General features: G+C 43.4%; 2 protein-coding genes across 4 annotated transcripts in view; one reads left to right on the plus strand and one right to left on the minus strand.

Annotated features, from left to right (window-relative positions):
• The window catches only part of TPD52L1 (TPD52 like 1), a 295,522-nt gene extending 280,835 nt beyond the window's left edge, over nt 1–14,687 (plus strand). Inside the window, exon 8 of the mRNA XM_073575755.1 lies at nt 13,145–14,687. Coding sequence (XP_073431856.1) covers nt 13,145–13,159 — 15 coding nt within the window. The 3' untranslated portion in view covers nt 13,160–14,687. The remainder of the gene's footprint in view (nt 1–13,144) is intronic.
• Nucleotides 1–15,169, minus strand: part of HDDC2 (HD domain containing 2) — a 101,732-nt gene that overhangs the window by 31,353 nt on the left and 55,210 nt on the right. For all 3 annotated transcript variants that reach the window (XM_073575750.1, XM_073575752.1, XM_073575751.1), the window contains exon 4: nt 7,987–8,055. In XM_073575750.1, coding sequence (XP_073431851.1) covers nt 7,987–8,055 — 69 coding nt within the window. The remainder of the gene's footprint in view (nt 1–7,986; nt 8,056–15,169) is intronic.

Raw genomic sequence — 15,169 nt, forward strand, 5'->3', positions numbered from 1 at the left:
CATTTAGTGAACATGGTAAAAGAAGAAAAAAAAAAACAGGGCAGAGCAGTGCGCCGGAGCCACGACAGGAAGGAAAGACGAGGACGGCATCGTATGAAGATGGGAGGCACTGGACCGGACCGCGTCGCCCATCCGACCAGAAGCCGGGGTGAGTATAATATAACTCTTTTTTCTTATCTTTCAGGTTAGATCGGGGCTTATCTACAGCATTACAGAATGCTGTAGATAAGCCACTGATGGCGGTGCAAGCAGCTCATAGTCAAAAAAAAGGGTGACAGATTCCCTTTAAAGGGATTCTCCACTCAAATGATATTGATGATCTACCCTTTAGACAAATTTGGTGTCTGCATTGATCAGCTGTTATCAGTTTCAACAGCAGACTGATATAAACATTGAACTGAGCTGAACAGCGCAGCTCTACATACAGCGTAGCGCCCGCAGCCAGGCACTGCAGATCAACTCCTATTATCAAGAATAGGGGGAAACAAGCAGTGGAACAGTTTGGACAGCATGTTAAGGCGACAGCCAATCCATTAGTCCCATCAGCTCTCTTACAGGACAATCCAGGGTGATAATGAGTTGCTATGGCAACCAGATAAGACGAGATAATACACTGCACAACATAAATGCATAAAAAAGAACTGTAAAATATACCATAATTTTCGGATTATAAGACGCACTTTTATGATCCCCAAAATCAAAGGGAATATAGGGGTGCGTCTTATAAACTGAACACTGTTCTGAGGGGTCAATGATGCGGGCCCGGAGCTGGGGGTGTTGCGGTGGTCTTGCGGGGTGTGGTGCTGGTACGGCGGCAAGCGGTAGCCCTGTGGTGGCAGCATATGGCGGCCACCATTCTTCTTCCGGGGTCCGGCTTTTCACTCGGCGCAGATGGAGGAAAGCTGAGGTCTTCACCCACGCCTGCCTCTACGCGATGTCTCCAGAAAATGGCAGCGGATGCTGCGCAGGCGGAAATCTCGGCACCAAGATCCCGAGAGATGAGATCTCAGCACCAAGATCTCCATCTGCGCATGCGCCGCCCTGGCAGCCATTTTCCCGGAGTCCACTGCATAGTAAACAGTGCGGGGCTCTGGGCTTTCAGAAAATGTCGACGGAGCCACCAACACCACGGAACACCCGCAGAGCCACTCTTGCCTCCTCCGTCTGCGACCTTGCTCCACTGTGGCCTGCACCACCGAACACCCACAGTGCCACTCTTGCCTCCTCCAACTACAACCCTGAGACTCTACTCCACTGAGGCCTGCACCCCTGAACACCCACAATGCCACTCTTGCCTCCTCCATCTGCGACCCTGCTCCACTGAACACCCCTTTCTCCCAGTCTGGGATCCGCAGCATCACCCCACTCCTGCCTCCACCAGCAGCTACCCTGGGACCCCGCTTCACCGCAGCCACCACCCTGGTAAGCAATAAGACACCTGGGATTGTAAGAAGCACCACCATTTTATTAAAAAATAAAAAGTTTTTTTTCCCACTTTTCTCCTCAAAATTTGGGGGTGCATCATATAAACTGCAAAATACAGTACATTTTTAGGCGCTTAGAAAAAAGTAAATGCCTTCCCTAAAATCCCAGTTTCTCCAGTGAAAATATTGCTTAATCTAGATAAAAAAACATCCTTTAAAAATTTCACATTTGATATTGCACTGCAATGCTATACCGTTATTTATCCAGCAAAAGTTTATATGTATTCAAAACAGGAACCATGAAAAATTACAGCTATGTAAAAAACGTGCTTTCATAGAGCTCTGTAAATGAAAGATTTACATACACACATATATTTACACAAACATTCTCACTAAAAAGGTTGCTTTCTTATGTAGAAGCAGAAAAACGTGAATAAATTGCATCAATTTTTGAATCCCTTATTCAATAATATAAACCTATACATTTATCCCGCACTGTACGAAAAACAGTATCAGAATTGCTGATCCGGCACGGTGTTGGGCTGTGAGCAGAACCCCCATCTGTGGACGTCGGGGCCTCAGACCAGCTTCACGGAGTAGATTTCTAACCATTTGTACATACACATGCACATTTGTGGCCTGCTGGAGGTCAATTTGCAGGGCTCTGGCAGTGCTCCTCCTGTTCCTCCTTGCACAAAGGCAGAGGTAGCGGTCCTGCTGCTGGGTTGTTGCCCTCCTACTGCCTACTCCACATCTCCTGGTAGCGCCTCTAGCCTCTGGACACTACGTTGATAGATACAGCAAACCTTCTTGCCACAGCTCGCATTGATGTGCCATCCTGGATGAGCTACACTACCTGAGCCACTTGTGTGGGTTGTAGAGTCCGTCTCATGCTACCACGTGTGTGAAAGCACAACCAACATTCAAAAGTGACCAAAACATAAGCCAGAAATGTTGAGAGTTCATTTTTCCCTTCATCACTGAGGTCTGATGAACTCCCTCCTCTTGTGAAGGAAGGTAGTGAGGCTGATTATCAAACACCTGGGCAGCTAGATGATGACTGGGTGGCTGGAATTGAGGACTGGATATAAGGCTGCCGACGCCCTTCTTCCTGGCTGGTGATTTTCCTGCTGGATTCTTGGAGACCAGTCTGATTCCTGCATCTCAAAGCTAAGTTTTTCTGCTCTGCTTTGTACTCTTCAGTTTTGTTTTTGTTTTGCCTTGTTTTTTGGGAGTTCTGCCATCCCCGGCCGGGGGTGAGCTGAATTCCATTTTTGTCTCTGGTCTGTTGAGCTTTTGCTCTGTCTTCAGAATATACCTGAGTGCTGATATAGTCTTTTGAAGCCTAGCGACTTCAGGGCCTGTTTTTCCTATCAGTCGGTTGGCTCATTTTGATAGGGTTTTTGCGTATGGCAGACAGCAGCTTTCCTATCCTGTCCTATGTAGTTAGCTTGGGCCCCATCATTTGCTCAACCTATATTTCTATCTGTGTTAGTGTTTTCATCTTGCTTCACCGTCATTATATGTTGGGGGCTGCCTATGGCTTTGGGGTCTGCTCTGGGGCAGTTTAGTTTTTCCCCTTTCTATCTTTAGGCTATGTAGTTCTCCGGCTGTGATCGAGGGGTCTAGGGCACCGTAGGAACCCCCCACGGCTACTGCTAGTTGTTGTGGATAGGTTCAGGGGTCTGCAATCCGATAGCTGCCAACCTCTCTGGTTTTTCTGGACTTACTTGGTATTTTGTTTTTTCCTCCTTCGGTGACTCATCATAACACAGAAAGCATTGGTACTGGGAAGTCGTCTGTGGTCCCCATCTGCAAAACCACTCCTTTATTGAGGGTGTCTTGATAATTGCCAATAATTTCCATCTGTTGTCTATTCCATTTGCACAACAGCATGGGAAATTGATTGTCAATCAGTGTTGCTTCCTAAGTGGACAGTTTGATTTCACCGAAGTTTGATTTACTTGGAGTTATAGTCTCTTAGTCTTCCCTTTTATTTTTTTGAGCAGTGTATAATACATTAAGTACAGTGCAGTATCTGCTGTAAATGTTTTCATAAGAATTTGGGAAGGTTATGAAATGTCCTACAAATGTCTGTTCTGTTCCTGATCTAAGGGTCTCAGATTTTAGTGGAGATGAATCTGTGCTGCACTTTATGTACGTGCTCAGTAGTGACCAGAGCTGTTGAGTCAGAAGTAGGGGAAATTGAGGAGTTGGGGTCAGATTTGATGGTTTGGTGTATCAACTCCACAGCCCTGTCTGCTACTGTATATATTGTGCATAGTGATTTAAACCTTTCAAATAAGTCTTTTTGCAAATAACTTATGTTTACATATTTGCTTCTGAGTGGGGCCATCTATGCTCCCTCGGTCCAGATCACGTGACCCCCCGGCTACAGCCGACGCTAAAACCCACTGATGTCACATCAACTTCTGAACTCTTGAAGTTGACCTTGCCTCACCGAGGTGTGACCCAGTTTCATGCACTCCACTTGATTGACGGGGCTATGGGCAGCTTCACCACACGTCACACATTACTGAAAGCGCGTTTGCGAGGCTCTGCCAAAGGAGCTTCTACAGAGTGCGTTGGATACTGGGCTGTGACGTGCGGCAAATCATCGCCCACAGCCCAATTAAACAAGGCGTGCGTGAGACTGGGCAACAACTCGGTGATGCAAGGTCAACTTCAAGTGTACGGAAGTTGATGTGACATCACCGCATGTCAGCCGCGCTGCAGCAAGGGGTCACGTGACTGGGACAGAGAGCAGCGATAGCGCCGCTCAGAGGCAAATATTCTAACATAAGTTATTTGCAAAAAGACTTATTGAAAAGGTTTACATTCATGTGCACAATATACATTGTACTGTACCACCTCTAAGTGGTGTTTTTCTTAATGTTTTGGATAAAATTTTCATCAGAACTTTGTAAGTATCAGTTTTTACCAAATCCCCAACAAATGCTCTCTGGACATCATCATACTAACGGTTGAGCTCCTTCCACATGCTACCACAGAGTCCCAACAGAAGATCTTGGCTATTGAAGCCCAGCTCTCCACCACTCTAGCCTAGAAAAAAGCAGGACTCTGACCATGCCACAAAAACACACTCAGGACAATAAACCTGAACGTAAACCATTTGTTCATACACCACCTTCTCATGCCCAAAATTCATAGGATCATTCATAAACATTGGCTACTCCGGAGCATTAACCTCTTTCTGACCTCGGACGGGATAGTACACCCAATGTCAGATCCCCCACTTTGATGAGGGCTCCGGCGGTGAGCCCGCATCAAAGCAGGGACATGTCAGCTATTTTGAACAGCTGACATGTGGCTGCAATAAGACGCGTGTGGTATCGCGATCCACCCGTGCCTATGTAGGGTTGGTGGGCTGGGCTGGGGGGTGGTCCCTCTGTATACCGCGCAGTGACGTACAGACACAAGATAGAGGCAAGTTTCGGGTGCAACAGGTCCAAGTTTATTTTCCACCGTCCGACTGACGGCCCCTCACAGCACACCGCAATATCTTTCACACGGCCCTCCGTGTCCAGGGCCGCTTCACACACCGTACTTTACACCAGGGACGTATTTATAGGTACCGCCCCTTTTTCACTCTGACGATCCTGTCAGCTCAGTCACTGTGGCCGCCTTAGGCCCGTACACCATCAGCACTTTACTGGTCAGTTTCGTCGTTCCAAATACGGTATCCTAAACCCAGAGCCTCGTCTATACTGCGGTTCTTCCTGTCAGGACCACCCCCCTGACTTCCTTTCACCTCCTCAGTCCCCCTGGTTTGGTTTTCCTCACAGTGCACAAACTGTCACAGTCTTCCTGTCACTTGAGCTCCCCCTGGGGACTGGAACTTTCTGGAACCCGCCTGTCAAATTTATATCATTCCCGGTTCCCTGTAACTCCGCCCCCATGACCAACGGTTTCCTAAGCCCTAAGCTGATGTCAAGTCCTTTGCTCACACTCCTCCCTGCCCTCTAATGGTCAACCCAAGGTACTGCATGTCCACTACACTTTCTCAGCTGGTTCCCCACTGTAGTAACTGACACCTGTCTAAACTGTGCAAACCTTCCTTTCTCTATTCTGACACGTCTTTCTGTCCGTCAGGTCACCTCCCCTACACCTATTAACTAGTTAAACGCCGCTGTCAAACGCTGACAGCGGCATTTAACCAGCGCTTCCGGCCGCCGGGCCGGAAATACACGCACATCACTGAGCCCCGTCATGTAATCGGGGGTCAGCGATGTGTTGGCTTAACAACAAGAGGTTTCCTGGAGACCTCTATGGTTGTTGATGCCGGATTGCTATGAGCGCCACCCAGTGGGCGGCGCTCATAGCAATGCAGTAATTCAGCTACATATAGGCGATCTGCTCATCGCCTATATGTAGCAGAACCGATCAGGCTATGGCAGCTTCTATTGCTGTTGAAGCATGTCAACATTAAAAACAAAAATGTTTTTAAAAATATGAAAAAAAAAAAAAATATGAAAGTTACCTTACCGATGATGGAATAGTAAGTCATCGGTAAGAATCCCTTCTTGGAGGTGGGCTCCGGCGGTGAGCCCACCTCAAAGCCGCGACATGTCAGCTGTTATGAACAGCTGGCATGTGCCCACAATAGGTGCGAGCAGAGTCGCCATCCGCTCACGGCTATTAGCTAGTTAAATCCCGCTGTCAAAGCTGACAGCGGGCATCTAACTAGCGCTTCCGGCCTCCGGGCCGGAAGTGAGCTCATCGCCGACCCCCGTCACGTGATCGGGGGTCGGCAATGCGTTTCCCTGACAACCAGAGGTCTCAGAGACCTGGTTGTTGCAGGCACATTGCTTTGAGCACCACCTGATAGCCGGAGCTCAAAGCAATGCAGTAAATCTGCTACATATGGGTGATCTGTGCAGAGTTGTACATGCTTCTAGCCTCCTATGGAGGCATGCCAAAAGTAAAAAAAAAAATGTGTAAAAAAAAAATGTTAAAAAAAAACAAAAAAAAAAAAATAAACTAAAAGTTCAAATCACCCCCCTTTCGCCCCAATCAAAATAAAATACCAAAAAAAAAAATAAAAAAATTACACACACATTAGGTATCGCCGTGTTCAGAATCGCCCGATCAATAAAAAAAAAAAGCATTAACCCGATCGCTAAATGGCGTACCGAGAAAAGAATTAAAATCGCCAGAATTACATTTTTTTTGGTCGCCGCGACATTGCATTAAAATGCAGTAAGGGGCGATCAAAAGAACGTATTTGCACAAACATGGTATCAATAAAAACGTCTGCCCGGCACACAAAAAATAAGCCCTCACCCAACCCTAGGTCACGAAAAATGGAGATGCTACGGGTTTCAGAAAATTGCGCAGTTTTTTTTTTGTTTTTTTTTTAGCAAACTTTGGAATTTTTTTTCACCACTTAGATAAAAGAGAACATAGAAATGTTTGGTGTCAATGAAATCGTAATGACCTGGAGAATCATAATGGTAGGTCAGTTTTAGCATTTAGTGAACCTAGCAAAAAAGCCAAGCAAAAAAACAAGTGTGGGATTGCACTTTGTTTGCAATTTCATCGCACTTGGAATTTTTTTCCCGTTTTTGAGTACACGACATGGTAAAACCAATGGTGTCGTTCAAAAATACAACTCGTTCCACAAAAAATAAGCCCTCACTTGGCCATATTGACAGAAAAATAAAAAAGTTATGGCTGTAGGAAGAAGGGGAGCGAAAAACGAAAAAAAGCTCAGGGAGTTAAGGGGTTAAATCACCCCCCTTTCACCCCATTCAAAACAACAAAAAAAACAAACAAAAAAAAAAACACATACACACATTATGTATCGCCGCGTTAAGAATCGCTCGATGTATCCATAAAAAAAAGGATTAACCCAATCGCTAAACGGTGTAGCGAGAAAAAAATTCAAAGCTCCAGAATTACGTTTTTTTGGTTGCCATGATATTGCATTAAAATGCAATAACAGGAGATCAAAAGATCGTATCTGCAAAGCACTGCAGTGCGCAGGTGCCGGGCTCTTTGACAAGTGCACTTTAAGCCTGGGTGCACACGATCCAGAAGTGGCAGCGCTTTGAACGCAGCGTTTGTTCACTGCGTCCAAAGCGCTGCAGTCTACTGAACACAGGTGAATGCGCATGTGTTCACTGAACCACGTGGATTCATTGTATTCAATACATTCTCTATTGGTGACATTTCTCTTGCGGAGACTGGGGTCTCAGCCAGAGAAATTTAAATGCTGCAGGCTGGAGAGATTGTGGGTGATTCGAGGGTGTCTGTGCACGCATAGTGGACATGGGATTTCATGAAATCCCATCCACTATGCTGTAACATCTGGACGTTGCGGGTTGGATGCGGAACAAGTACGCAGCGTCCAACCCGTAGTGTTTACGGATTGTCTGTACACACCCAACAGTTTTTCCTAAACTGAAAGTGTATTGGCTACTTTTCATTTATGTTTTCTTGTTATAGATTCTAAGATATATTATGACAAATACTACAAAGATAGTCCATTTGTAATAATGTAGATATTGTGTAGATAAAAAAGGGACTATTTCACACTTACTTCCCACAGTTCATACACCTCCTTCTTCATATCATCTGGTAACATATTAGACAAATAATTCATGGCATCCTAAAAAGAAGAAAAGAAAATGAAATGACTGTGTTTTATTACAAATCCCCATGTATCACACATGTGTGCAGATGTAAGCGGGTGAGCAATGCGCAAGACGTTGTGGCAAGTGGTTTTGTGTGTTGAAAAATGTCTTGCTTGCTTATGATATTTATATATAAGAGAGTTTAAGTTTATCCATATGGCTGGTTTGTATTTAGTTTACTGGAGTTTTAACCTCAAGGCCTTCTTTAGGGATTGGGGAGGGCTGTCCATAGGTGAACCAGTGGAAGGTTGTAGGGATATATGAAATACTCAATATTTAGAGTTAACAAAAGGTTAAATGGCTTGGGAATGGCTCACATACTGGGAGGGTTTATAGCAAACAAACTGGTGAAGTACTTCTTGAATGGGGAGTGAGAGAGTTTCAGACAGTGGTACTGTCAGGTTCAAGTACAAGCTGCGATGGGCCATAATTAGTGATGAGCGAGTATACTCGTTGCTCGGGTTTTCCTGAACATGCTCGAGTGTCCTCCGAGTATTTTGGCGTGCTCATAGATTTAGTTTGTCGACACAGCTACATGATTTGCGACTGCTAGACAGTCTGAATACACATGAGGAATGCCTGTTTGTTAGGGAATTCCCACATATATTCAGGCTGTCTACAAGTCGCAAATCATGCAGCTGCGTCGATAGAAACTAAATCTCCGAGCATGCCAAAATACTTGGAGGACACCCGGGCAACAAGTATACTCGCTCATCACTAGCCATAATAGTACCAAGCTGTCGAACAGCAGGAGGGTGCACAGTCACTTACATGTAGATCCTTGGACGGTACAGGGCCCATGGCTCAGAAGAGGCATTGGAGTCCATGTCTCATTCTTTCCTCAGACAAAGAGGACACTGTGGCGGACCTTAGGAAAGCTAGGTTGCTGGACAGGGAGTCCCTAGTGACAACAGAAGCTGTTGAGGTAGGAACAGTTCAGGTAGACTGGAGGCAGGACCATGAAGTGTACTGTTTTATGGAAACAACTGGAGGGGGCTATGCTCCATATTGTATGCCACAGTCGAATGTTACTAAACTGTGGTAGTTTGCATTGGTATTGCCTGCTCCTACATCCTGATGTTTTGCCATGGCTTGTTATGTTTAGCTCTAATGACTATGTAGCATTGTGTGTGTTATCACTTAGATATAGGGCTGAGAGACAGCTGCCGAGGAGCGGAGGCGCCATTTGCATGGCTATATCTATAGGGTGCCAATCTCCGCTGAGAGGAAGGAATAAAGGCTAGGAAACAATCTATAGGGTTTACATAAAGTGCACTTTTTGTGTGGTGAAGGTCTTTTTCATTATTGTTGTTAGTCTTTCTTAATGATCTTCAATAAAAGTTTTTTTGAATACTTTACAAAAGATTTTGTATACCTATTTTGGGGTTCTTTCCATGTCAGCTGGTACAACACTAACTACTACCTCTCAGTTATATACGAACAGTACAGTAAAATCAAACCTGTTGAACTGGACCCAAGGTCTCCTGGTGTGTGCGTTACTTATGCCGGTTCCGAGGACAAAGATGTAGCAGAGAGGTTTCAGGGTGAGAAGTCAGCAAAGGCCCACAGCACCGGCCCTGAGCCCTTCTCCACAGACGTGATGAGAGCTCAACTTTTCCTCCCTCTACATATTATATAGCATGTCCGCAACATTTCCCAATAATTTACTACCAGATATATTATTGGGTAGAAAATACTTTTAAAGGTTGATTCCCTCTTCTCTCCAACCCACTCTCTTATGACAGGGCAAAACACGTGTTGGGGTGGAGGGTCAAGTGGATGCCCAACAACAACAAGAGCATTTTTTACATTTGCTGCTGTTGCTATTTATCCATTATATGGCTTGGTTATCCAGGCATAAATTGTACAAATACATTATTTTCAAAATGGCTTCCAAAGCCATAGCACATATAAACAGTGCTGTAAGTTTAAATGCTATTTTTCCCTTGAGATATGCTGGACAGTGCTTATAGTGTGCCCCACTTTCTCTGGAGGAGCATTGTGCAATTACACGTAATATTTACATTATTCTACTCTTATGAAATTTCAATAAAAATTGTTTTCATAGAGACATTTTGATATGTTCTTTTGTTTTGTGGATTTTATTTCTTATTCCATGGTTCTAAGTAGTAACTGTTACTTTGTAATTTAGTCCCTGTCACTAAATTGTGACTTTTTTCTTGATTAAAGGGAATCTGACCATTGATTCCAGCCAATTTTGGCTTCAAAAAGTAAAATGGTGCTCCCTTCCTTCTGAACCCTGCCATGCGCCCAAACAATGGCTTTCCCCCATATATGGGGTATTGGCATACTCATGAGAAATTGTACAAAAAATTTTCTTGTCTATTTTCTCTTGATACCCTTGTGAAAATAAAAAAAAAAAAATTGGTTCCAAGGTAAAAATTTTTGTGAAAAAAAAGTAAATGTTCATTTTTTCCTTCCACATTGCTTTAGTTGTCATGAAACACCTGAAGGGTTAATAAGCTTCTTGAATGTGGTTTTGCGCACCTTAAGGGGTGCAGTTTATAGGATGGAGTTACTTTTGGGTATTTTCTGTTATATTGAGCCCCCAAACTCACTTCAAATGCGAGATGGTCCCTAAAAAAATGGTTTTGTAAATTTTGTTGGAAAAATGAGAAATCGCTGGTCAACTTTTAATTGTTATAACGTCCTAACAAAAAAAAAAAAATTATGTTTCCAAAATTGTGCTGATGTAAAGTTGACATGTGGAAAATGTTATTTATTAACTATTTTGTGTGACACATCTCTCTGATTTAAGGTACAAAAATTAAAAGTCTAAAAATTGCAAAATTTGCGAAATTTCAATTTTTTCGTAAATAAATGCAAGTTATATTGAAGGAATTTTACCACTAACATGAAGAACAATATGTCACGAAAAAACAACAACCCCTTTATTTTAGTTTTTAGCTCCTTTTCAGTCATCTTTGTGGTTATTGTCAACATCCCGAAAAAATTCATTTATTTTTACAATAAAGGGCATGATAACCATGGACTAGACCTCAACTAGAGGACAATAAAACTTTCACACTCCTTATATGTTCAAATAATATAGCGTGGCACAGCTGCGTCGGTGCACAAAAGAAGGTTCCCACACCAGTACAGATAGTAATAAAATTTTGGCACTCAACTTGTTGCAAAGTGAAGATTTTTATTTGCAGTCACAAATCTAGACGTTTCGGCTATATCAACAAGCCTTCATCAGTATGCTGCAAGGTTGATAAGAATGTACATGGTACAAGTCAGATGCTACAGATCATACAGTCAAGTAAAATAAAACATCTAAACACCAGAACAAACTTCCATAGGTGCATAAGTGATAAGAGGGACGGTTTAAGGTATGAGGGAATGAAAATAAAAACTAAAGAAATAAACAAATTTTGAAAAAAGAGACCTACCCAGACTGCTCATATAGAAGGGATTGCTTCTGCATCGAACCATTGACACTGGTACTGAGTAAGAATTATTTCCTATTTGGAGATACATTTTACTTACAGACCAAAGGGACGGCGATGGGGTCGAACGTCGCGCCCCCCTACGCAAACACACACGGCGACTTTTGAAGATGATATAGTGCAGGGTTCCCCAACTCCAGTCCTCAAGGCCCACCAACAGATCATGTTTTCAGGATTTCCTTAGTATTGCACAGGTGAAGCAATTATCACCTGACCAATACTAAGGAAATCCTGAAAACATGATCTGTTGGTGGGCCTTGAGGACTGGAGCTGGGGAACCCTGATATAGTGTACTCCAACCCCCTCTAAGACTCACTGTATAGTATGGAAAAGATTTATCGATGATATTTTCTGCATTTGGACGGGGCCAGCTGATAGACTAGATACATTCCACAACATGTTGAACACTGCCTGGCCTGGTTTATCCTTTACTATTACCAGGGATAGACACGAAGTGAGTTTTTTTTTTTAGATACGAGGGTCATCAAGAACGAAGAGGGACTTTTGAACACTGATCTATATGTAAAAACTACGGATCGAAACAGCTTATTGCACTATAAGAGCCTACACCCCTCCTCCACCAAGAGATCTATACCCTCATCACAGTTTAGGAGGGTTGAACGCATTGTCTCTGATCCAACAGTCAGTACCATTAGATTGAACGAGATGTACAAGAAATTTAGAATGTGGGGCTATCCTTCAGATTTATTAGATCAAGCACTCCATCCTCCCGCCTCGACTCGTAGTGGGGTAACAGGACGAATACCCTTTGTCCACACATTTCACCCATATGTCCAGATTTTACATCGTTCTATACGGAAACATTGGGGCATTTTGAGGGAGGCCCATCCAGAGGTCACAGAATTTCAGCAAAATTTTCTACCTTGTTACAAACGCCCCAAGAATATCAGGGACACCCTAATTAAAGCCGACATAGGCTCAGGGGTGAGGTCAACGACACAAAGGTTTCTTTCCACACCCAGAACGGGCACTCACCTGTGCCTACACTGCAATCAGTGTGGTAATGTACTACAGGGTGATCATTTTTTTCACCCACATTCTGGTAAATGTTACAAAATCAAAAATTTTACCACTTGCGACACGTCGCATGTGGTGTACCAGATCAAATGTCCATGCGGTCTTTTAAACATCGGGGAAACTACCCAACCGATCAAAGACCACATAAGTCCACAATAAGGTGTGGGAATACACTACTACCTTTATCACACCATTTTATTACTGCTGGACACACTATTCCACAGCTAAGATTCTCAGTCATTGAACATGTTCCCTCCCCTCGGAGGGGAGGCAACCGTATCCAACTTTTCAAACAACGAGAGGCCTTTTGGATACATGAATTACAAACTTTAGCACCAAAGGGTCTCAATAGAGAATATGATTTACTGTCTTTCAAATAAATATTGTCCAGATCTGTTTGTCTTCTGTTCTCCCATATTGTGGCCATTACCTTTTTTCTGTTTTTCTGGTTATTCTCACCTCAATTAACAACATGTAGATGGAGAACAGTTTTCGTCAATGAATTGATTTATTATTATTACTAGATTACTAATATATTGCCTTGTCTTTACAGAGTCGTCAAATCTGAACTTCACGCAATTGTCACCGCCTGTTCTTGTTCCCCCCTCGGACTTCCCCTCCCTGCCTCCTACAGCTCATCTATACTTATATCTTTCTGTATACTCTATCCACTCCATTTAGCCATTTAATTGGATTTTTTTTACCTCTAACATTAGTAGTTATAGAATTTATAGCATCCTCTACAGAAAACATTGATTGTATCCCATTCAGGATCAAATAAATAGTGATGGGCATAACAAAAAATTATTTTTTTTTTCCCCGACTATAAAGATAATTTCGCCAGATGGGCACTTCTGTGCATAATTTCACTAGCAGCGCTATTCCCGGGTAAGTTTGACACAGTATCACCCCGGCACTTAGTGATTTTAGCTGCTAGACAAACATTCCCAGTCATAGCGCTTATTCCAGCATCACTTCCGGTGACGCGGTCTGGTCACTAGGGGCGACAGTCTACATGCTGGTAGATGACGTGCACTCTAGCGCCACCTCCCATAATACGCCCCCTTACATTCACTCAGTACTGACCGAATGATGACGCGCACGGGAACGTCACTTCCGGTGACGCGGCCCAGTCACTCCGGAATTAGTCCCGCCTACTACCTATTTCGAACCCATGATATTAACCACGGACACCCGGGACACTAGCGGTGGATACCGCGTTCTCCAAGGCATATCACGCCGCCACCCACCAACGGTAAGCAAACCCTCCTTCACCTCACTCCAATTGTTAAGGTGCTTTATAGCGACCTTAACCCCTTGTTTGCTATTTTATAGATACGGCCGTTCATACAACATGGCAACCATGATCTGATTTCCTATTCATCCCTAGATGAATTCTGACACAGAACTAAGGGAGTAACTATATTTGCATTATGAGGTTTATTCTATTACTGAACTTATCAGTCCCCTTTTTTATTATTACCAGACCCTTCAAGGGAGGTCTTCTATGGGATTTCAACTTGTCATCCCCTTTACTAACGCTAACAGGTTAGTTGCACAGTATTATATCTTATATCATTCCATGACTGAGATGTGGTTTTATTTTGAGTCTGGTGTTATACGCTCTAAAACCTAGATCCTTGTACCAATATCCCCAAGACGGATTATACAACGTCCATTGCTGCCCTGATGGTGGCTTTATATCTAGTGAGTAGTTATACACCTATCACCAACTAATCTCATTTACATCCTTTGGGCATAATTACAAATACACCTATACTCTCTGCTTTAGATATACAACAATCCCTTCTATATGAGCAGTCTGGGTAGGTCTCTTTTTTCAAAATGTCTTTATTTCTTTAGTTTTTATTTTCATTCCCTCATACCTTAACCCGTCCCTCTTATCACTTATGCACCTATGGAAGTTTGTTCTGGTGTTGTTTAGATGTTTTATTTTACTTGACTGTATGATCTGTAACATCTGATTTGTACCATGTACATTCTTATCAACCTTGCAGCATACTGATGAAGGCTTGTTAATACAGCTGAAACATCTAGATTTGTGACTGCAAATAAAAATCTTCACTTTGCAACAAGTTGAGTGCCAAAATTTTATTACTATACTCCTTATATGTTAACAGCACCAATATTTACGGCCACAGAGGTTTCCCTCCTTCCCATATTGATTGTTCTGCTTCACGTCAGTTGTCTTATTACTGCACTATTCTGTGTCCTGTTGAGTATAAATATGCGACTCTTAAAATTCTGTCTTATACTATGTCTGATGAGATGTGGGGAGTCTGGAAAGCTGCTATGCTACCATCTTTACAGTTACCGTATTTTTCAGACTAGAAGACACTTTTTCCCAAAAAAATTTGGGAGGAAAATGAAGGCTGTGTCTTACAGTCCGAACACGAGCTTACCGGGGGTTGCAGCAGTGGTGTAGCAATGGAACCGGCGGTGGCAGAGGTGTGGCAATGCTGAGGCTCAGTGTCGGCGGTGCGGAGTGCATCGATTGTTTCCCTGAAGCCATCTTCCTGAAGCCGTGGGCCGCCGGAGGTGGCGCGTGCACAGATTG

This window comes from Dendrobates tinctorius, unplaced genomic scaffold (assembly GCF_039654945.1).
Source record: "Dendrobates tinctorius isolate UK_male_01 unplaced genomic scaffold, ASM3965494v1 ptg000046l, whole genome shotgun sequence".
Taxonomy (NCBI): domain Eukaryota; kingdom Metazoa; phylum Chordata; class Amphibia; order Anura; family Dendrobatidae; genus Dendrobates; species Dendrobates tinctorius.